This window comes from Gadus macrocephalus, chromosome 16 (genome assembly GCF_031168955.1).
Source record: "Gadus macrocephalus chromosome 16, ASM3116895v1".
Taxonomy (NCBI): Eukaryota; Metazoa; Chordata; class Actinopteri; order Gadiformes; family Gadidae; genus Gadus; species Gadus macrocephalus.
In genome coordinates, this window is record NC_082397.1 from 4,547,848 (window position 1) to 4,569,586 (window position 21,739).

The 21,739-nt window shown below is 47.3% G+C and overlaps 2 protein-coding genes across 5 annotated transcripts in view; both read left to right on the forward strand.

Moving 5' to 3' along the window:
* The window catches only part of fndc3a (fibronectin type III domain containing 3A), a 74,813-nt gene extending 62,892 nt beyond the window's left edge, over positions 1-11,921 (forward strand). For all 4 annotated transcript variants that reach the window (XM_060075356.1, XM_060075355.1, XM_060075358.1 and 1 more), the window contains 9 exons: positions 925-1,030; positions 2,312-2,487; positions 3,208-3,321; positions 4,005-4,154; positions 5,360-5,778; positions 7,447-7,659; positions 8,179-8,345; positions 8,788-8,912; positions 9,308-11,921. In XM_060075356.1, coding sequence (XP_059931339.1) covers positions 925-1,030; positions 2,312-2,487; positions 3,208-3,321; positions 4,005-4,154; positions 5,360-5,778; positions 7,447-7,659; positions 8,179-8,345; positions 8,788-8,912; positions 9,308-9,652 — 1,815 coding nt within the window. In that variant the 3' untranslated portion in view covers positions 9,653-11,921. The remainder of the gene's footprint in view (positions 1-924; positions 1,031-2,311; positions 2,488-3,207; positions 3,322-4,004; positions 4,155-5,359; positions 5,779-7,446; positions 7,660-8,178; positions 8,346-8,787; positions 8,913-9,307) is intronic.
* A 255-nt stretch (positions 11,922-12,176) lies between these two features.
* Positions 12,177-21,631, forward strand: mlnr (motilin receptor). Its single transcript, XM_060075668.1, has 3 exons — positions 12,177-13,274; positions 14,207-15,069; positions 18,049-21,631. The coding sequence occupies exons 2-3, from the start codon at positions 14,277-14,279 to the stop codon at positions 18,357-18,359; spliced, it is 1,104 nt and encodes a 367-aa protein (XP_059931651.1). The 5' UTR covers positions 12,177-13,274; positions 14,207-14,276; the 3' UTR covers positions 18,360-21,631.
* The last annotated feature ends 108 nt before the right edge of the window (positions 21,632-21,739 follow it).

Sequence of the window (21,739 nt, forward strand, 5' to 3'; positions counted from 1 at the left end):
CTCTGACAAACTCGACGTGACTTCATTCCTGATATGTGCTCTATTCCTAGAGATTATAGTTTTTTTTCTGAAAAAAGCGGAAGTTCTTGAGAGACGGCAGCAGTTTTTTATTTATTTTTTGCAACACTTCCTGGCGCATAAGCATACACCAGATGCAAAAAAAGGCAAAACGTGCTGTTCGATTAACCCTCGGCACGGCACGAGGCGGACGCCAATTTAGTCAAATTAGCGGAATATTTTTTTGTGGCCGTCGCTCATTAGCGTCTGGCGTGTATCGCGGGTGCGTTCCTATTCAGGGCGGAGTACGGCTGGGGTGGCGAGGAGGGGGGGGGGGGGGGGGGGGGGGGTGACTCATGGTGTTCTCAACGTGACTGAGCGCGCACATGCCCGCTGATTCCTCTGCCAGAGAGGCAGAGAGTCTGCCATTTAGTTTTATTTATTCATCTCTGCGGAGCGGCTCGCCGGCCACATATGTTGCGCGTTGCGCTTTCCCAGAGCGAGGCGGACGACGGCGTCATCGTGGTCGGGCTCTCTGGGTTTGATGGACAGGGGGGAGGGGGGGAGGGAGAGACGGGGGAGAGGGAGAGACGGGGGAGAGGGAGAGACCGAGTGGAGGAGACGGACACGGGCACGAGCGCCACACGGACACGCTCAATGAGACACGCACACACAGAACACACGTACGCGCACACACAGATAAACGCACGCACAAAAAACACACAGGCGCAAACACAGCACCCGCACGCGCACAAACACAGAACACACACGCGGACACACAGAACAACACACGTGCGCACACACAGACGCAAACAAACAAACACGGAGAACAGAAAAACGCACGCAGCTATGTCGTTTGTTTGTTTGTTCTCATGTCTTTAATTGGGGTGTTGTTGTTTTTGTTGTGGTTGTTGTTGTGGTTGCCAGCTGTCGGAGACCCTGCAGGTCCAGACGCCCGCCGTCCCCCCAGGGCCCTGTCCGCCCCCCCGGCTGGTGGGCAAGGCCAAGGCCAGAGAGGTGCAGCTGCGCTGGGGTGAGTCAGGAACCTTGGTCCCCCACGGCTCTCTCCCACGTGCCTTTGTGTTCGGATAAATGGACAAACTGGAATGGCTGTATCTAGATGAGTTGGTGCATGCAGACGCTCTTCATCCTAACATTGATTGTGCTGCGCAAATACAGCGCGACGAGCTAAGAACTTTATAGCTCAGCTATCCAAATTGCGAAAAGACTGAGAAGTGGCTAATGGCATTGAGTATCAGTTATACAGGCGTCATATTAGCGTTTGATTTGGTTTGTTTCTATCTACTGTCAACCTAAGTAACCCGAAACCTAAGCAACAGCGTCATCTTTTGTGGAGCAGATTGTTGCGACTGCTATTCCTTATCAGCCAATCAGAGAGCATTTGCGATGGACTTTGATCGTCGCTGCCCCTGTGTTTGCACTCTTTGTCCATATTTCCTGGCCTACATTGAATAATGAATAATTGATGGGCTATTGCTAGGCTGACCTACACCATACTACACAATGCCGCATGATGCTACGCAACAGCAAAGTACACTCTTCCACATATAATGCTACACAACACCACATAACACCATAGCACATGATGCTACGCTAAACCATATTATAGCATGCAACATGATGCGACGCTACACCATAGTGCACGACGCCACATGATGCTACGCTACACCGTAGTACGCTATGCTACATGATGCTACGCTAGAACGTAGTGCATTATGCCACATGACGCTACGCTACACCATAGTGCACGATGCTACATGATGCTACTCTAGAACGTAGTAAGCTATGCTACATGATGCTACGCTAGAACGTAGTGCATTATGCCACATGATGCTACGCTACACCATAGTGCACGACGCCACATGATGCTACGCTACACCGTAGTACGCTATGCTACATGATGCTACGCTAGAACGTAGTGCATTATGCCACATGATGCTACACCATAGTGCACGATGCTACATGATGCTACTCTAGAACGTAGTACGCTATGCTACATGATGCTACGCTAGAACGTAGTGCATTATGCCACATGATGCTACGCTACACCATAGTGCACGATGCTACATGATGCTACGCTACACCGTAGTCGCTATGCTACATGATGCTACGCTAGAACGTAGTGCACTATGCCACATGATGCTACACTAGAACGTAGTGCACTATGCTACATGATGCTACGCTACACCGTAGTACGCTATGCTACAAGATACAACGCTATACCAGACATTCACACAGTGATGCTAAGCTATGCTAACGTGCGTGTGTGTGTGTGTGTGTGTGCCCGCTCCAGGCCCTCCCCAGGTGGACGGCGGCTGCCCCGTGTCCTGCTACAGCGTGGAGGTGAGCGGGCCGCTGGCCGAGGACAGCCGGGAGGCGTACCAAGGGGCGGAGCTGGACTGCACCGTGGGCAGCCTGCTGCCCGGCCGGACCTACAGCCTCCGCCTGAAAGCCGCCAACAGAGCCGGGGTGAGGCCAGACGCACACACACACACACACACACGCACACGCACAGGCGTGCGCACACGCACGTTGCTCGCCGTTGTTGCCATGACAACCGAGCAACCGCGACGGCCGCACCACCTACACCGCCGGCACCGACCGCCAGGCAAAACAAAGGCAGCCAAAGACTCCCGGAGCTGGGCGGACTGAAGAGTCGAGCTCGCCGAGCTGGGCTTTGTGTTGTTGTTGTGGTTGTTGTTGTTCTTTCTTTGTGTAATGTTCTGAACACTTTGGGATTCCGAGTTAGTCATCGCCGCTGACTAGGCGCCCACGCGCTGTTAGGTCATCACGCGCGGCGATCGCCGCGCACCGAAGTCATGTATAGCAAATTGTTGATCGTGCATTAGTCTTCCCCCTGTAAATAATTACAGATGGACGGAGGGCTCTGAACCTCTTAACTTCGTCATTCTCATTCCCAGGTTAGGGTTTTAATGCGTTAGCCTGGTGGTTCTGCTTTTTGAATCCCGCCAAAAGGTTCTGGGTTCGAACCCCGATATATCCACAGTCTACCTGTAGGGGTCCGTGTGCAAGATGCCCGGCCCCTAACCCTTCCTGCCCCTTAATCTGTGTCTGTGTGTGTGTGTGTGTGTGTGTGTGTGTCTCTGTGTGTGTGTGTGTGTGTGTGTGTGTCTCTGTGTCTCTGTGTCTCTGTGTGTCTAATGCGTCTAATGCGTGTTCTCCCTCCAGTTCGGCCCCTTGTCGGAGTGCTGTGAGGTGACCACAGGTCCCGGGGCCCCGGAGCCCTGCAAGGCCCCCAGCACCGTCTGCAGGTCCCCAAGCTGTGTGGTGGTCAGCTGGGAGGTGAGGCCCCGACCGACCCCGACCGCGCCTCCATTACCTTTACAAAGCAATCACCTTCAATTACCAAACCATGACTTCAATTACCATGCAATTACCGAACCAGGGGCCAAATTAACATACAGTTATCAAACCGTGACCTTAATTATGTGTTTTTTTTCTCCCTGCGAGCACTTTGCTCTTAAATGGACATTTTTAAAGGCACAAGCCACAAAAGTAGTATCCTGGCAACCAGATAAATCTGCGAGCAAGTGTTTTATTTGCTCTTGTATCGGGGCCCCATCCCGTTTGGACTGGTTTCCAGGACTTCTGGCGGGCCGTGATCACAACCCTTTATCTATCACGGGTTGGGTTTAAAACAATGCCTGTACAGTAGCAGGAGCAATGTTGAGCCATTTGCATAAATCACCAAGATAACAAACCATGACCTAATTTATCATACTGCTACCAGACCATGACCCGAAGTAACCAAACCATGACCTAAATGAACGTACATTCCCCCAACCATGACCTCGATCTTCCTCATTCTCTGATTTTAAGAATCTCGTAAATGAAAAAGTCCAAAAATAACCTAAATCTATAAATAAACATATTGCAGACATACGTGTGATTACCCGGTGACCCGCAGAGTGCAGGGTCCAGTCACAGAGTGCTGATGGGTGTGTTCTCCGTGGGGGGGTGTTCAGGTGCCCCTGGGGAACGGCGCCCCGGTGACGGAGTACCGCGTGGAGTGGGGGGCCGCGGAGGGAACCATGACGGTGTCCTACTCTGGCCCCGCCCTCAGCACCGAGGTCAAGGGGCTGCTGCCCGCCACCAACTACTTCTGCCGGGTTCAGGTGAGAGGATACAACGTCTGTGTGTCTGTCTGTTTGTCTGTCTGTCTGTCTGTCTGTCTGTCTGTCTCCGTGTCTGTCTGTCTTCGTGTCTGTCTGTCTGTCTGTCTGTCTCCGTGTCTGTCTGTCTGTCTTCGTGTCTGTCTGTCTGTCTGTCTGTCTCCGTGTCTGTCTGTCTCCGTGTCTGTCTCCCTGTCTGTCTCCCTGTCTCCGTGTCTGTCTGTCTCCCTGTCTGTCTGTCTGTCTGTCTGTCTCCGTGTCTGTCTGTCTGTCTCCGTGTCTGTCTGTCTGTCTCCGTTTCTGTCTCCGTGTCTGTCTGTCTGTCTCTGTGTCTGTCTCCGTTTCTGTCTCCGTGTCTGTCTGTCTGTCTGTCTGTCTGTCTGTCTGTCTGTCTGTCTGTCTGTCTGTCTGTCTGTCTGTCTGTCTCCGTGTCTGTCTGTCTGTCTCCGTGTCTGTCTGTCTGTCTCCGTGTCTGTCTCTGTGTCTGTCTGTCTGTCTCCGTGTCTGTCTGTCTGTCTCCGTGTCTGTCTCTGTGTCTGTCTGTCTGTCTCTGTGTCTGTCTCTGTGTCTGTCTGTCTGTCTCCGTGTCTGTCTGTCTGTCTCCGTGTCTCTGTGTGTGTGTGTGTGTGTGTGTGTGTGTGTACACCTGACGGGGTGTGTGTGTGTACCTGTGCGTGCCTGTGTGGTTTCAGTTTTCAGCTGTATTATTAGGAACGATGAATTCTATGTTGTCAGTTTTGCTTTGCCTGTGGATTTTCATTCTGAAATCCGGGGCTGCTGACTCATCACACCTCGGGCCAAGTAGAAATTCTTCCAGAGTTCTGGAAGCTCAAAGCAATTTTGATCTGGCGGCCAAACAGAAAAGTCAATGCCAGGTTTTTTTTTTTACAAAAAAAAAAGGAATGGTACAAATATAGAGAATGAGACTGCCACCCTCAGGGCAGAAGGTGCCACTGCATCGTGAATAACATCAACACTGCCCCCTTGTTGTTGGTACTATTCACTACACACGTGTTTTATCTTTGTCCGTGGAGAGCTGGCCACGCAGGGCCGCAGCACATCGAGTTACAACGTGCATGAAGCACGACATACAAACACAGCAACATGACAGCGGGCGACCATCGAGAACACCTCTGATCTCCAATCCTTTGTGCGTCGCTGCGTGTGTGTGTGTGTGTGTGTGTGTTTGTGTGTGTGTGTGCGTCCAGGCGGTGAACGTGGCGGGCGTGGGCCCCTTCAGCGACGCCGTGCTCTGCCAGACGCCCAACTCGGTGCCCGCCGCCGTCACCAACGTGCACGCCCTCAAGGAGTCGGAGATGCGCACGTACGAGGCGACGGCGCACGCACGCAAAGCCCGTCTGGGGGACGACGAAGACGAAGAGGAGCCGGAGGAGGAGGAGGAGGAAGACGAGGAGGATGATGATGACGACGAGGAGGAGGCGGTGTCGTCGCGGCGGGCGACGCGGTACTCGCCGTCCACGTGCCTGGGCGTGCGGTGGGAGCCCCCGTGCGACCACGGCGCCCCCATCACGTCCTACCTGATCGACCTGGGGGACCGCCAGGCGCTGGCCGTGGGCCCCGTCGCCCGGCACGTCCTGCAGAACCTGCAGCCCGACACCAGCTACCGGTACGCACGCACGCACGCACGCACGCACGCACGCACGCACACACACACGCGCACACACACACACACACACACACACACACACACACACACACACACACACACACACACACACACACACACACACACACACACACACACACTAGGGCTTTGACTCCGAACTTATAATATATTTCGAATATCAAAAAATAAATCAGAATTCGAACGAATATTGCCCTCAATATTGGAACCTGTTATGGCAGGCCAAGAGGGAGAGACGTCGGAGAACCTGTCGCAGTCTATTCATCATATTGTAATGACCACGGAAGAGGCAGTGAATGAAGTATTGATTAGACAGAGATTTATTAGAAACCTAATAAACCGTTGGAACGCGCAAGACCGGTAACCATAGCAACGCCGGTAAACAAACCTCGCGAAGCCCAATCCAGGTCTTACTGAAGGCATTTAATGGTCAAAATATTATTAACAAATATTTGAATATATTCGATTTTTTGGGCAAAAGTCAAAGCCCTAACACACACACACACACACACACACACACACACACAGGGGAGGGCTTGCCCATCAGCCCTTCATCCACTCGTACCGAATATGGGGGTCAGGGTCAGGAGGGTCTATGGGTCGACGGTGTTTGGCTCCCAGTCGGAGACCTTTGGGTTTGAGAGTCAACGGCCACAGTGTACCAGCAGGCGTACAGGCCCTGACGATCTCTAAGCTCAATTCAAGTGTGTGTGCGTGTGTCTGTTTGTGTGTGTCCGAATATTTTAGTTATAGAAATAAGAAATGCATGGCCATTAGGGCTGTCAAAACTGCTCAAAAATGACATTCGAATGTTCGTTTGGAAAAAAATCACGAATTCGAACTATTCGAATATCACATTCGAATATTATGAGGGACATCGCGAACAGACAGAGGCTCACTCACAAAGCAGATAGGCGCTTGTGTAACCGAGCGTTGGCACTTAGATATTTATATGACAAGAATGACACAAGCGTGGAAGGGAAAATAGTCTTGTTTACTTAGTACATATCAGAAGTCACCCAGTCACAGCGTGAGAGCTGGAATACCTATATCCAAGTACGGAAACCCCGAGGGGATAAAATACATTCGCTCTTCACAATACTAGTCTGTTACACTTGTACCGCGGGAGTGTTTTTTCACATTCGAATATTATGAGGGACATCGCGAACAGACAGAGGCTCATTCACAAAGCAGATAGAGGCGCTTGTACCGCGGGAGTGTTTTTTCACATTCGAATATTAATTTTCACGTTCGAATTCGCGTTTTTGGATACATTTAGAACGAATATTCGAACTTCGAATATTCGTTGACAGCCCTAATGGCCATTGGCCACTAATATTGTCCTCGTAGCCAGAGCTGATTAAACATGAGTGAATGAGGATATTATCGCGTGTGTGTGTGTGTGTGTGTGTGTGTGTGTGTGTGTGTGTGTGTGTGTGTGTGTGTGTGTGTGTGTGTGTGTGTGTGTGTGTGTGTGTGTGTGTGTGTGTGTGTGTGTGCGCGCATCGTTCCGTTGAAACCGATGGACTGCCATAATGTGTACCGTCCACTCCGTGTGTCCATCGTTTGCGTTATCGTCCCCAAAAGTGGTCTGTATTGTGATATCGTCCCCAGACGTGTGTTAACGTGTGTGTGTGTTAATGTGTCCAGGATCCGGATCCAGGCCCTGAACAGCCTGGGGGCGGGCCCCTTCAGCCACCCCTTCAAGCTGAAGACCAAGCCCCTCCCGCCGCCGCCGCCGCGCCTCGAGTGCACCGCCTTCAGCCACCAGACCCTGAGGCTCAAGTGGGGCGAGGGGCCCGGCAAGGCCAGCGCCTCGGACGCCCTCCAGTACCAGCTGCAGATGGAGGACCGCAGCGGCCGGTGTGTACACACACGGGGGGGGGGGGGGGGCCCACTCCGTCGGGTCTGAGTCTGACACACTCTCAGAGTGCCGGACGCAGTTTGGGTTTTATTTCGAAGGGGATCATTGAAGAGCTCTAGAGAGAGCAAGCGTTTGGTTGTGTCCGACCTCTTTGTTTGTTGAACCCAGCAGCCTTTCGGTGCTTCCGTCCCAATCTGTTTACCGCAGTCCTTTGTTTCCAGAAGCATGTTCCGAGCCGTCCCGTGTGCCTTTCTTTTTCGTAATCAGCAGATTTTCACACAAACGGTAACAGGTGGTAGCAGGGAATGGTGACGGGAACCGGATTCAACCCGTTCAAACCTGAGGATTGGATCCATTTGTGTGAAAATTGTAACCGATCCGCTCCTTTTTACAAAAACATCTTTGGGGAAAACTGAGGTCTTTGACCTCGAAGAGAATGCGTCCGTTGTTTATAACGCGTTTCCTGCTCTACTTGTGCTTGGGTCTCTGATGGTCTCCATGTCTCTGTCCCCCTGCAGGCTGGTGTCCCTGTACAAGGGGCCGTGCCACACCCATAAGGTCCAGAGGCTTAACGAGTCCACCTCGTACACCTTCCGCATCCAGGCCTTCAACGAGGCGGGCCAGGGCCCCTTCTCCAATGTTTACACCTTCACCACCCCCCGCTCCCCCCCGGCGCCGGTCAGAGGTACGGTCTCTCTCTCCGTCTCTGGCTCTGTTGGTCTGGGTGTGTGTGTCGCGCTCTCTCACACTTTATTTAGTTCTTCCTGCCTGACTCTTCAAACATTCTCCCGTCTCTCTCTCTAGACTGGTAAGGGTTTAATTTCTCTCTCTCTCTCACTCTCACTCTCACTCTCACACACACACACACACCAAAGCACCTTTCACTAGCGTTGTCATCAGCAACTAAGAACTCACAATGCGATTCCCTTTGCTTTGATGCCCCCTTGTGTACACGTTGATGTGACACGGAAGTATAAATGAAGGCAGCTCCGGAAAGATCTGCGTTGTGTCTTTTCGTCGTGACGTGGATCTATGCAGACACGCTGTAATTCAAGCTGAAGTCAATCAGCCAGCCAATCAATGTCATTTAATTAAAGTCTCTACTCTCTCTCTCCTCTCTCCTTCAGGCCCCCGAGTGGAGCACCTTGAAGACCACGCCTGTGAGGTCTCTTGGGAGGCCCTGCCCCCCATGAAGGGAGACCCAATCATTTACACCCTGCAAAGCATGCTGGGAAACTCTGACTTCAAACAGGTGACAGGCTTTTCTCCCGGTGTAGCTTATCTTATTCACGAGGGGGGGGGTTGTGTGCGTGCATTGTATTAGTCACCCTGGGCCTTAATGACTCATCGTATAAAGATCATTGATCCATAGGAGGGCTTCTGGGAACGGACGCATGCAAGTCCTTCCTTTTATCTGTCTTATGTTTTCACATTCAAACACCGACGTCGGTGTCAGCCATGCCAGGCGACAGCCAGCTCGTCAGTATGGGAGGCAGTATGGGTTAGGAGCAAGGAGGAGCCGGGGATCGAGTTAGTAACCTCGCGGTCACCAGCCCACCCCGCTCGACCTCCTGAGCTACTGCCGCCCTATGTGGGCCATGACGCGCCACCCCTCCCCAACACTCTGCCCTCTCTCCCCCCCCCCAGGCCTACAAGGGTCCCTCCACCAGCCACGTGCTGCACGGCCTGCAGCCCAGCAGCGACTACCGCTTCCGGGTGTGCGCCATCCGGCAGTGCGCGGACGCCCCGGAGCTCAGCGGACCCTACAGCCCCACGGTCACCCTCTCCCCGCCGCGCGGCGAGGCGCAGGGGGGCGGGGCCGGCGGCGGGGGCCTCGGCGCGGCGGGGGCGGGGCTCCGGGCGGGCGGCGCGGAGTCGGCGCGGCCGCGGCGCAGCCTCAGCGACGAGCAGTGCGCCTTCCTCCTGCTGATGGCGTTCGCCGTGATCGCCATCCTCATCGCGTTCGTCATCCAGTACTTTGTCATCAAATGAGCACTTTTCTCTCTCCGACCCCTCTCGCTCGCAAACACACATACGTACACACATACGTACACACGCACACACACGCACACACACACACGCGCACGCACACACACACACACACACACACACACAGACGGTCACAGCTTTACTTTCTTTGTCGGTTAGTTCATTGTTGATTGTTTGATATCTGTGTTGTTTTGCGCACCCCCCCCCCCCCCCACACACACACACACACACCCTACCCTCATGGTTAATTATTCATAAGAAGTAGAAAGAGGATGGGACGGTTTCAGCTCCTTTCCGATTGGCCGTCCTCGGGAGAGGGGATCATGAGAGAGCCGTGATTGGCTGAAGGAGGGAGTGGGGCGCGGGGGAGCAGGTAGATACTCTTACTCATGTACTTGTTGATTACAGTATCTGTATAAACGTATATTTATAGAAGTTATTATTATTATTTATATTTGCATTTCTGTGTCCAGTATAGAAGCGTTTCTGTTTTTTGGTTTGTTTCGTAGTTCCAGTAGGAGAAGAGAATGTAGATGTTCTGGTAGCCGGTGTGTTTATGGAGGGACCTAGCATGGCCAGTGTCTGCGCCAAGCGGTGCAATCCGATGCTTTCAGAGTGGTGACTCAAACCCCCCCCCCCCCCCACCAACCTCCCCCCCCCCCCCCCCCTCACTCCCTACCGCCGCGATGAAAAACGCGGTTACACAGACGTGATGAATCATGGAATTGTTGTGTGCGCTATAGAACATTCATTTAGCACTTTCCAAACTTTTTGATGTTCAGAATGTCTAAGGATGCAAAAATGACTGGAAGATATGTTAGTATATTTTTGTACAGCAAGACACAAAGTTTGACAGAGGAAATTCTGGATTATGCTGGTTATAAAGATTAGGAAGAAAAAAATATAGGAAAAACCAAACTAACACAACTACGTGATTATTTTTTACTGTCTTATGGTTGAACTGTAGCTTTGTTGCTATGGACATGCGGCTGCTTCACTATGAAATCATGTTGTTCTGCACACAAAATGGAAGCTTTCACCTTCGGTTTATTTTTCCTTTTCAGTTGGGGGTTTCCCAGCTAGCTGATTTTGCACCTTAGTAAGAAAAAAAATGAAAAAAAGACAACCCTTTGACTTGGCTGTGACTTGGTCTTGTGGCGCGTTTTTAATCCAACACGCTTGTGCGATTGTGCGAGCCCTTCTTGTGCTTTGGGTGTTTTTAAAGTCGCCGTACCACATGGTGTGTCGGAGTCTGGAGAGGCAGCCATTTTCAAAGGCTCCGGAGGGAGAAAAATCAGGATGATAAAAAAAAAAGAAAAAAGCTAAATAAATCACATCAACACGACGGCATAGAAGCGTGTTCTGCTGTTTCTATTTGTTTTTCTTAGTTCCTATTTTTTTTTTTTTTTTAGGAAAACACTAAAAGAGTGTTTTATTCCACTTTAATTTTTATTAGCTATCTTAAGGAATTAATTTGTTCATAATTTGATATTAGTTCATAATCATGAGATAATTTTCTTCTCAATCCTAGGTCTATGTTTTACTTCTCTTTTTATCTTGATTTCTTCCGTCTGGTCAAATATGTGTGAAGTATATTTTTTTATGATATTGAAGTAATATAAGTGAATACTCTCCAGAGAAAAATACAACAGGAATGTGGAAACGCAAAGGCGGCAGATTCAAAAACGTGTTATCTCATGTACTTCCCGTGAATTTAAATTTGCCTTCTTTCTCTCTGCGTGTTTGTGTGTTCGTAAAACAAGTTCTCTAGCGCTGCTGCGTCGGTCCTCTAGTCTGTTCTTGTGTTCTAGTGTTGGGTTGCGGGCAGGCCACTGTCCGTATGATATACAGGTACCTTGCAAAAACGTCTTGGGGTAATTACATGATTTGGTCTTTTCAGGCATTTCGCAAATGTCTTCTCTTTGTCCTTTAAAGAATTCAAATTCCTATTTTTGATAGTGATTGCAACGTGTGCCATTTTAACACCTCTTCACCACGGGGTCTGCTGCCCTCGACTGGAGAGATTAGCAAAAGCGCTACAAAAGAAAATCATAAAATATGCACAAAAAAGACCATTTTTATGTAATTTTAATGTTTGCAGTTACCTCATACACCGTACATTCCAAAATGAAAATTTGTTATACTATACATACTACCAGACATATCACTTTAAGATGTTGGTTATGATGAAAAAAGTATAATCATAGATATGTATCTGTATAGCCATGATATCTACAAAGAATCCATGCACAATAAAAGATTTATAATTCTTTATCGTCTGTTTGTTTTTGTTTGTATGGCCGTTGAAAGTTGAAATCATTGTGTCAAAAATTATATATATTGGGGGGCCCCCACAATGTGAAGCCAGATGAGGCCATAAAGTAATTTTACTCCCTGGAGGGCTGCTGTTTTGCTTGTGTTTTGTTCAGACTTTGTTTCAAGATAGGTCCATTATCTTTTGGATTTGACTTTTATATCAACCACCAAAATAAGTGCACTCATCTGACACATAGACTATAATAAAAATAAAATAGAGGGATGGATTGACTCCATATGGGTGGGTTTTATTTTTGAGAAACATTTAAGTTCAAGACATTTAAGTTTTAAATGGAGTTTAGTTACCGGGGGCAGGTTTTACTCTTGTTTAAAGACCCATTATAAAGGATGTGTTGCAAGAATACTGACAGCCATTTGGCCATCGTTCACTTTGGGGATGCGTCCCTCAAACGACAGCCAAACAAAACCACTGTTAATCTGACATGGACACATGCACACACACTATGAATTAAAGTATTGGTTTTTCACATGGTTGTATTATAACAAGGTTTTCAGGTGGTTTGTTCAAAAGATAGGTTGGTTTCATGGTTAATATGTGCTACATCTACAATGTGACTGACGATCCGCTTGGTATTATATAAAAGCCATTCATATTCGTTGGTTAAATCAATAATCTCATACACTATACAATCTGCTCATATACACTATTGTTTATGAGCAGAATGGTTTTAAAACCACTAGCATTGACAGTCGAGAAATCTTGATAAATTGAGGTTGAATCAAATAAGCTATGCCTGTTGTCAAATGGCTTTTAATTGAGATCCAGTTTTAATAAACTTGACAACCATTACATCACTTGTGCTGTTTGTAAAGGATAATTGGCATCCATCGAGACTGTTTTAAAGCTTTGCTTCAAATTCATCAAAATTTTGCCTTTTATGTTGGGCATATTTAAACCTAATGTTAACTATCTTGAAAGCGATAGTCTGCATTCTCTCCTCAACTAATCTTGGAGGGGGAGTTGCTCCCGTTCTAATCCTGCCATCCATCACTACCATCATTTGGTTAGAAATGTAATTATTCAAAAATTACATGGCACCCACATGTAGGCACACACACACACACACACACACACACACACCCAGAGCCTTTGAGGAGGAGGAATAGGAGGTGGTGGTCGTGGAAGGGAAAGAGGAGAAGGAGAAGGAGGAGGTGGTCGCGTCATTGTTTGACTGTGGACACACAGGACCGTCTCTGCCAGCCTCTTCATTTAATCGACGCACTCCCACAGACACGCACACACCGCAGAGGACATCGCCAGCACCACGCACAGCTTCTGTCTCCACAGGTAAACCCCCTTCCCTTTCTAACCTGCGTAAAGTTCGTTTTATTTTGATGACGTTTTTTTTACATAAAGGCCACATACTGTACTAATCATTTAGCAGAAGGTTTTATCCAAAGTGATTGTGAACATAGAAGATTATGGAGATGTTGAAGATGATTAATGTTATAATAATGTTGTGGGGGACAGTAAGGATAAGGGGCATGATAGTCTTGTGGTTAGGTTGTTTGAAATGCAAAAAGGTTTTAGGGTTGAGTCCTAATGTCGGCAGTCTACCTGTAGGCCACTGAGAAAAATACCCTTGCTCCTCAACAACCTCTGAATACACATTAAAGTCATGTTTGGATGAACCATTGGATCAGTAATTCCTAACCGGGGACTTGGGTAAGCAAAGGGGTACAGTAGCAGGTTCCAGGGGTGACTTTGCTTCATTAGACCAACAGAACCTGCGTAACATCAAATATTAATATTTGTTCTATATTATGCTGATTGATCAAGTTAGTGTCAGTTATGGTTATGGAATATACAATATTAATAACAAGGCTAAATTATATTGGTAAAATATTAGTTGAAGGGGATTAATCTGTGGTTTTGTGTTGGTGAAGGGGTACACGATACATACTGACTGGGCTGTGCTGGTCCATAAGAAGAGGTTGGGCAAAACTGTGGCAAAAAAATAGCAAGTCCAACAATCTTTTTAAGTCATCATTACCAATTTATCCAAAAGGTTTTGTCATTTGTGGTACCTATTAATTCTCGTATGTTAATGTGTAAGTTCTGTTCTCATATGTATCTATTTTTCTCATATTTTTTTATGTGTTTTACTCATTTTTTGTATGTTTTGTTCGGGCGGGTCGGAGGCCGTCTGTGAGTGTACAACGTCTACCTCTATCTACATTTTTTAGTTTTTATGTTTATTTAGATTTTGTGTTTTCTAGTTCCAGGCCTAGGTCTAGACCTTCCTCTAGGTCTCCGGGTGCGTCCTCGTGGAAACCTGAGCGTTGCCTCATGGTTCAGTCCTCCGGCACCATGCCTTGGACCAGACCCCAGGTGGAGCCCCACGAGAGCGTGGACCAGTACCCCGCCGACCACCACCACTACGAGGGCTCCCTGTTCCCCACCTCCACCCTGGTCCCCGTCACCGTCATCTGCATCCTCATCTTCGTGGTGGGCGTGGCGGGCAACACCATGACCATCCTCATCATCCAGCGCTTCAAGGACATGAAGACCACCACCAACCTCTACCTGTCCAGCATGGCCGTGTCCGACCTGCTCATCTTCCTCTGCCTGCCCTTCGACCTCTACCGCCTCTGGAAGTACGTGCCCTGGCTGTTCGGCGAGACGGTGTGCCGGCTGTACCACTACATCAACGAGGGCTGCACCTACGCCACCATCCTGCACATCACGGCGCTCAGCGTGGAGCGCTACATCGCCATCAGCTTCCCGCTGCACTCCAAGGCGCTGGTGACGCGCCGCCGGGCGCAGTACGTCATCCTGGCCCTCTGGGGCTTCGCGCTGGTGTCGGCCGCGCCCACGCTCCTCCTGGTGGGCGTGGAGTACGACAACGCCTCGCACCCCGACCTGAGCACCGGCCAGTGCAAGCACACGGACTGGGCCATCGTGTCGGGCCAGCTGCACATCATGCTGTGGGTGTCCACCACCTACTTCTTCTGCCCCATGCTGTGCCTGCTCTTCCTCTACGGCTCCATCGGCTGCAAGCTGTGGAAGAGCCGCATGGAGATGCAGGGACCGTGCGCCCTGGCCCGCGAGAGGGTCCACCGGCAGACCGTCAAGATCCTGGGTGAGTGGCGAGCGGTCGTTGCGGAGGACGGCAGAACGCGGTTTGCCGAGTATGGGTTAACTGCCCTCAGAGCCAGATTGATCATCGGCGCGCGTGTCCGACCGCGTCATGTGACGTGCATCTCTGAAAGGGTGCAGCTCTGTGCAGATAGTGTCTGGTCGGCGCCACCACAGCAACGTTAATGCAAAACGGTGACAGTACATGCCACGGCTTGGAGTGTGGATTACCCACGCACTTCAATAACGGCACAACACAGCGTCTTTACATTCCACTTATCACCTTAAACATTGATACACTAGCCTACTAACCCTACTCATAAACCAACACCTTAACCATTAAACCCTCGATCCTATCTCTATTCCTAATATCTCTTCATTCACTTATTTATGCAATGCCATTAAGATAATTAAGTAAACTAATTTAAATGTCATTAGATGTAAATAAATACTTCTGGTTGAACACGTCACTGTCTCAGTAAGTCTTAACCAACCCACTTAAATAGCCTACCAAGGTTCATCACCATAGAAACAAGCCCATACGGGAACCAGAGAAATGTTGTGTAACTATCCCATGGTAAAAATATATGTATAATATATATATTAGATATAATATAGGCTACATCCCAACTTTATCCACCGTCTTTATAACACAGTAAACAGCTTAAGGCTGTTGGCGGTGAAGGGTTCAGATGTGACTGCTACTACCACGATGCTTCCTCGTTTAGTCCTGTTCCTCTGTAGTCGGAAATGATGGAGCGACGCCAGGCTTGTTTTGAAGCCGCTTCGCGTCTGACGGCCCTGATTCCTTCCTGATGAAGGGTGATGTCATTCCCGGCCGCAGAAGCACAAGCAGATTGTCATCATTGGATGGCTCCGCCAGCCCGAGCAGAAACCACAGTTTAAAAGGCCGTAACCACACTAATCCGTCTAATATGTCATGTCGGCGTGCTCCGATTAATCCTGTTCATTAGGGGGCCGCCGGAGTCCATGTCGCGGGCCCCGCTGCCTTTTTTTGTTCATGTTTGTCGGCTCCCTAATTGGATTGTCATCGAAAGCCATCATACATCAGAGCTAATGGAAGTGTGCATAGCCCTAGGGAACCGCCGCTGTTTTTTTTATTCTGTGTGGTGCCACCCGTCTGCGAGGGGGGTGGGGGGGCTTTAATTCCAGCTTTCCCCACAAGCGTGATACGTTGTGATGGCAATTCTGTCATCCAGGAAGCCCTTGTGAATCCTAGTCAGTGAGGATTTTTTTCATTAACTAATTAATTATTCATCCGATTCGCATCGAGTTGTAGTTGACATTTTACGCCTCTTCCCTCCTCTTGCCTCGTGTTAATAAGATTGCCAAGGCCCAGAATCCCGGGAAATATGCCACAGGGACGGGAGCTGGGGTGTAATAATGGACTTTCATTGAACATATGTTTTTTCTAGATGAAAAGGGTTATTAGTTTAATATATTGTTCATGATAGCTGTTTCCACATTTGGACCATGTTATGAGTCATAATAACCCCAACATTTACATTATAAGGTGAGTGCTGCATGCAGCGCTCATATCGTTCTTCATGCGTTTTATTCTTTCTTTCTTTCTTTCTTTCTTTCTTTCTTTCTTTCTTTCTTTCTTTCTTTCTTTCTTTCTTTCTTATTCTCTACAAACTTTGGGACCTATCTCCTTCCTCAAATTTTCACCTACTCCATTCAAATTGTAAAATAAATCTGAATAGTTTGGAGTCGCGCGCTTCTTTTCAGATTTTTTATATATTTTATAGGCCTACTTTTTAAGATATTCTACTTTTAAAATATGATCATTTTTTTTTAACATTGGAGTCAATGGGAGGACGGCAGAGACGTCCTCTGGTACTTCAACTGTTTAAGACGTACCTAAATCAATTTTCAACCGTTTTACCATTTAAAAAAATCTACACACTTGTATCTTCAATAATATCGAAACGGAATTTCTTTCTTCAAAATCACAGTTTTTGCTTCAAACCGTCATATTTTACAGTTGGTCCCATTGAAGCAGTCTGCCCATTCTGACACTTAAATTTCTTAAGACATCGTAACTCGGTCAAATTTCAACCGGTTGCCCTCGTTCAAACCATTTAACAAATCTACACACTTGTATCTTCAATAATATCCAAACGGAATTTCGATATCATATACACTTTATTCAGAATCACAGTTTTAGTTTCATACCGGCTTCGTTTTCAGTCGGTCTCATTACGTTGACGTCTGAGCGTGATGCGCTCAGCAGTGTTGCCAGATTGGGCGATTTTCCCCGACGGATTGGGCTACCTTTGGAGGACGTTCAGGCAGTGTTGCCAGATTGGGCGTTTTTTCCCACTCAATTGAGCTACTTTTAATCACGCACAGGCTCGCCATGTCTTGAAGACACACACACACACACACACACACACACACACACACACACACACACACACACACACACACACACACACACACACACACACACACACACACACACACACACACACACACACACACACACACACACACACACACACACACACACACACAGTGCAGGGCAATACATTTGACGTTTCAGATTCTTCAGTTCAATTCATTTTCACTTCTGCATTTTTTCTATGCTTTGCGCTTTTCGTTCAGCGGTCACTTTATTTGTTTCCAACCATTTACTTTTTCTTAAATGATGTGCATGCTTACATTGTTTACTCCATTAGACTTTGAACTTTTGTTCAAAACCCTTCACTTGATTTAAGCCATTTAACGTTTCTTTAGGCTATGTCTTAATCTATGTGGCTTTATTAAAAAGTATTTTCAACATCGCTTTGTAGCCTACTACAGCACACCGCATTTTCTGCAGGAAATGCATTTTCTAGTTGTTAGTTGCCAGTGCCACATAATCGAGTAAACTCCCATTAGGGGCCCTAAAACAGTCCTAACTTTTCTCAACACGACTAAAAGGCGTTTTCTCTTCTCCCCCTCCTGTGCGCTACAGTGGTGGTGGTGCTGTCCTTCATCATATGCTGGCTGCCCTACCACATCGGCCGGAACCTGTTCGCCCAGGTGGACGACTACCACACCGCCAAGCTGAGTCAGGACTTCAACGTGGCGTCCATGGTGCTGTGCTACCTCAGTGCCTCCATCAACCCGGTGCTCTACAACCTCATGTCACGCAAATACCGCGCCGCGGCCCATCGACTCTTCCTCCTCCACCGTCGCCCGCTGCGTCGGGAGCTCTGCGGCCAGCCGCAGCTCAGCGCCATCGACGACATCACCACCCTCCACGAGACGCTGACCGGCGTCTGAGAAGAGATTGCGGTTCATTTGGAACGGCTGCTTTTTGATGGGAAGGCGCTCATCGGTTTCAGAATAGTCTAAAGGGGTGTCAGTTTTCTGTCCAAATAAGGGCATGGCGGTTCCGCTTGCCGAAACGTCAAAGGTTTACATATCTAAAATGAGTTAAAAGTTTATTGTGTTTATTTGTTTAATGCATCGTGTAGTTAGCGATACTGGTAGCTATGATTGATTCAGCTTCGTCATCAATTGTACTCGTGTTTGAAAAGTTTGACTAGCGTTTTGTTGCCTACTCGCAAAGTCATAAAACAAAAACCGTAGGCCTACTGCAAAAAATATTTGTATAACATAGGCCTACTCGCCAAAGGTTTGTTTCGAAAGTAAAAAATAAGGACAGTTGCTTCTGGTACTTTATGGTCTAGTTCTAAAGACTCCTCTGTTAGTTTGTATCTTATATTCTGGCTACAGTAAGCCTTTTGTGAGACTATTTCACGATTAAAGATTAACAATTGATTATTATCGCTTGAGAGTAAGGAATTCCCTTTGTGCATTTAGAGCGAATATATCTGTTTGATTAGGTTTGAATGTATTTATAATTGCCCATGTGTCTGTTGTACCAAATATTCCCTGCTTCACGCTTTAATAGCTACAACAACGGGGGCCCCTTTCACAAATGAAAGGTGTTTTGTTTAAATTGCCTGATTACTTTTTCTGTGTAGCTGTAATCGTATTCTGGTGTTCAATTAGTGGCGTGGTTATCAATTGTATTGCTGAAGTGTTTGGTTGTCATTTGTCTTGGGGGATATGAGAGAAAACATATTAACTGTTTCATTTATGTTGCCTCGGCTAGAGCCCTCTTGCTGTGGATTTACAATTTGGGGTGTGTGTGTGTGTGTGTGTGTGTGTGTGCGTGTGTGCGTGTTGCTAGTGTGTGCACGGGCGTGTTTGTTTTTTGTGAGGCTATTATAGTCTATATGTGTGTGTGTGTACACATTTGTGCATATTATGTGTGTTTCATTGTGTGGTCCCCCCCCCATCTCTCCAGATAACTCCCATTAGGCAAAACAGATTTCAATGAACACAAGGTAAACTCTGTGTCTATGCAGGTCTGATGCCAGGACCACCTGAGCCCTGCGGTTGTCAGGGTGCGTACGTGCTCGCCCCCAGGATCTAATCGGACGCTAATATTACATTACCTGCCTTGATCCCTACAGGACGCGTCCCGGCATCACCATATATTCAAAGTAATTGTGGCACTAAGCACATTTCAGGGACATCAGGAGAGATTGCCTATGCCAAGCGGGTCGGCTCTTCATGGACGTTATTACATCCTCTGCTACAAGAGACCATTCTCCTCACCTGAACAAGGCCCTCTTAATGTTTTCCCCGGTTTAAAGGTGCTGTAGGTAAGATTCAAGAGCAGTAATTTGAGGATAATGTGTTTGAAAAGGCCTAGTTATCTATCTGCCATGACATGTGCTGTGAGAATACCCGTTTCGAATGGACCTCGCCTCACTCTGTATTAGATCGATTCTGGAACATTCCCGGCTAATTTCTAACCAATCAGGACATCTCTTCCCTGATTATCTTGGGGGATCCATCTTGCATGTCAATCACAGCTTCGTGGATGCAACACTTCCCAATGACGTGTAATAAAAGGGCAATGAAATGTAGGGAGGGAGAGAGAAGAGGGGGGATACAGTTTTGGTTGTTTCGTTTCAAAACATTGCTCTCTTCTGCTTTTTCCTGCTCTCTCTATAACTCTCAAATCTTATCTACAGCATCTTTAAATATGCAAAAAAGCAATTCTTGTACTATCTTGTGCCAAACATAACATTTGATTGTCTTCATCCAAGTGGGTGAATCGCAGATGAGCCTTCATCTCCCGATCGTGTCACTTGCGTGTTGTCCTCCCATATGTTACACTGTCGGAATGGAGGCTGCATGGGACACAGCATGACTCACCCTGCCTCGAGCGTCTACACATCGCTGTGTCTCCTGTTGTGAACCCAGGATTGGATAAACAAACTAGTAGACCGTGCAATGAAGTCTGACATAAAATCTTCTGTTCTCGTGACGTTTCCCAGCATCCGGCACAGTGACATGTACAAACTCTTCTTCTGCGGCTCTTAGTTAAGCACAAACTCCATCAATAAACCGAACTCACCGATCAGTCACCGATATCAAAGACTCCCTAACCTCTCTCGCTTTGCAGGCTATTTGATATTTTATGCAGGTTACACTGGTTTTCTTTTAATGGAAAATGTATGCACAATTGTTGTGGTTTGTTTTTACTGTTGATTGGTGTATATTTATTTAGTGCATTCTCTGTATGTTTCTTAAAATCCGCAATTGGTTAATTCAAATGGGAAAATCATGCATACCCAGGAGTCCAGACATACTAAGATGGGGTGGCCCTGGAGTGTATAGTATAGTATGCATAGCAAAATAACTAATGTCACTCAGGGCGGCCAATTATTTGTTTGCGGGGTGTTTCCCCCAGAGCCCCTACAGATACGGCCCTGCTACCCCAGCAAAAACATCACCCCTGTTGAGTCCCTCTTGCTATGTTTTATATCTGTGTTTGTATCCATCCTTATAGAAAAGAATGGTCAATGCAAGATGAATGTGTACATGTAAGATAGATAGATTTGGTAAGTTGTAATATTTGTATGTGACTTTACATTTTATTTATAGTTCATTTTAATTGGAGTGACAGACAATACATTTACATATTAAGTTACTAAACAATTCAATAAATCTTAACCTTAAAATCTTGAACATAATATGGACTTCAGCAGCATTAGTTTGCGTTCCCTTTTTCTTTAAAACTTGCATTCAAGTCGTGCTTCGGGCGTCATATTTAGACCTAATCTACACAGGCCAACTGTCTTGAGTGAAGTAGGATATGCGGTGAGATAAAGCAACCAGTAAACATCATATTTATTTTTGTTTTAAATGGGCTTGTGAGACGAGACAATTTATTTGGCAGGTTCTGCATGCCGGTAAATGAGTCTGTGATGATGGATTTATTTTCACCAGAAGGGAGAGCCAAAGTGTAACGTTGAGAAGGCATATGTATTGCAAAATACAATTATTTATAGCACATTACACGTACATACTATTTTACGTTTAATTGTTTCTTTTCAGAATTGAGTGACCCTGTGAAAGGTTTTTAGAGAGTTCAATGTCTCTTCCACTGTTATCCATTGAAAATATAAAAACTTTTTGAGTTCTGCTTTTGCTTTGTGATGATGTTACAAAATAAAAATACCTATTTATTTTACAGGTTATGTAGGTTTGGTTTTAATGGATGCTTTACTCAATGAATAGGTACTCTAATGATTTAAAAGCAAACAATAATTATTATAATTAACTACAGTCCTAATTAA

What these genes read in the sequence shown, in the direction of transcription:
- mlnr (XM_060075668.1), top strand. Translation starts at nt 14,277, where the DNA reads ATGGTTCAGTCCTCCGGCACCATGCCTTGGACCAGACCCCAGGTGGAG. An exon ending in GCAGACCGTCAAGATCCTGG is followed by an intron (nt 15,070 to 18,048) that starts GTGAGTGGCGAG and finishes TGTGCGCTACAG; the next exon opens with TGGTGGTGGTGCTGTCCTTC.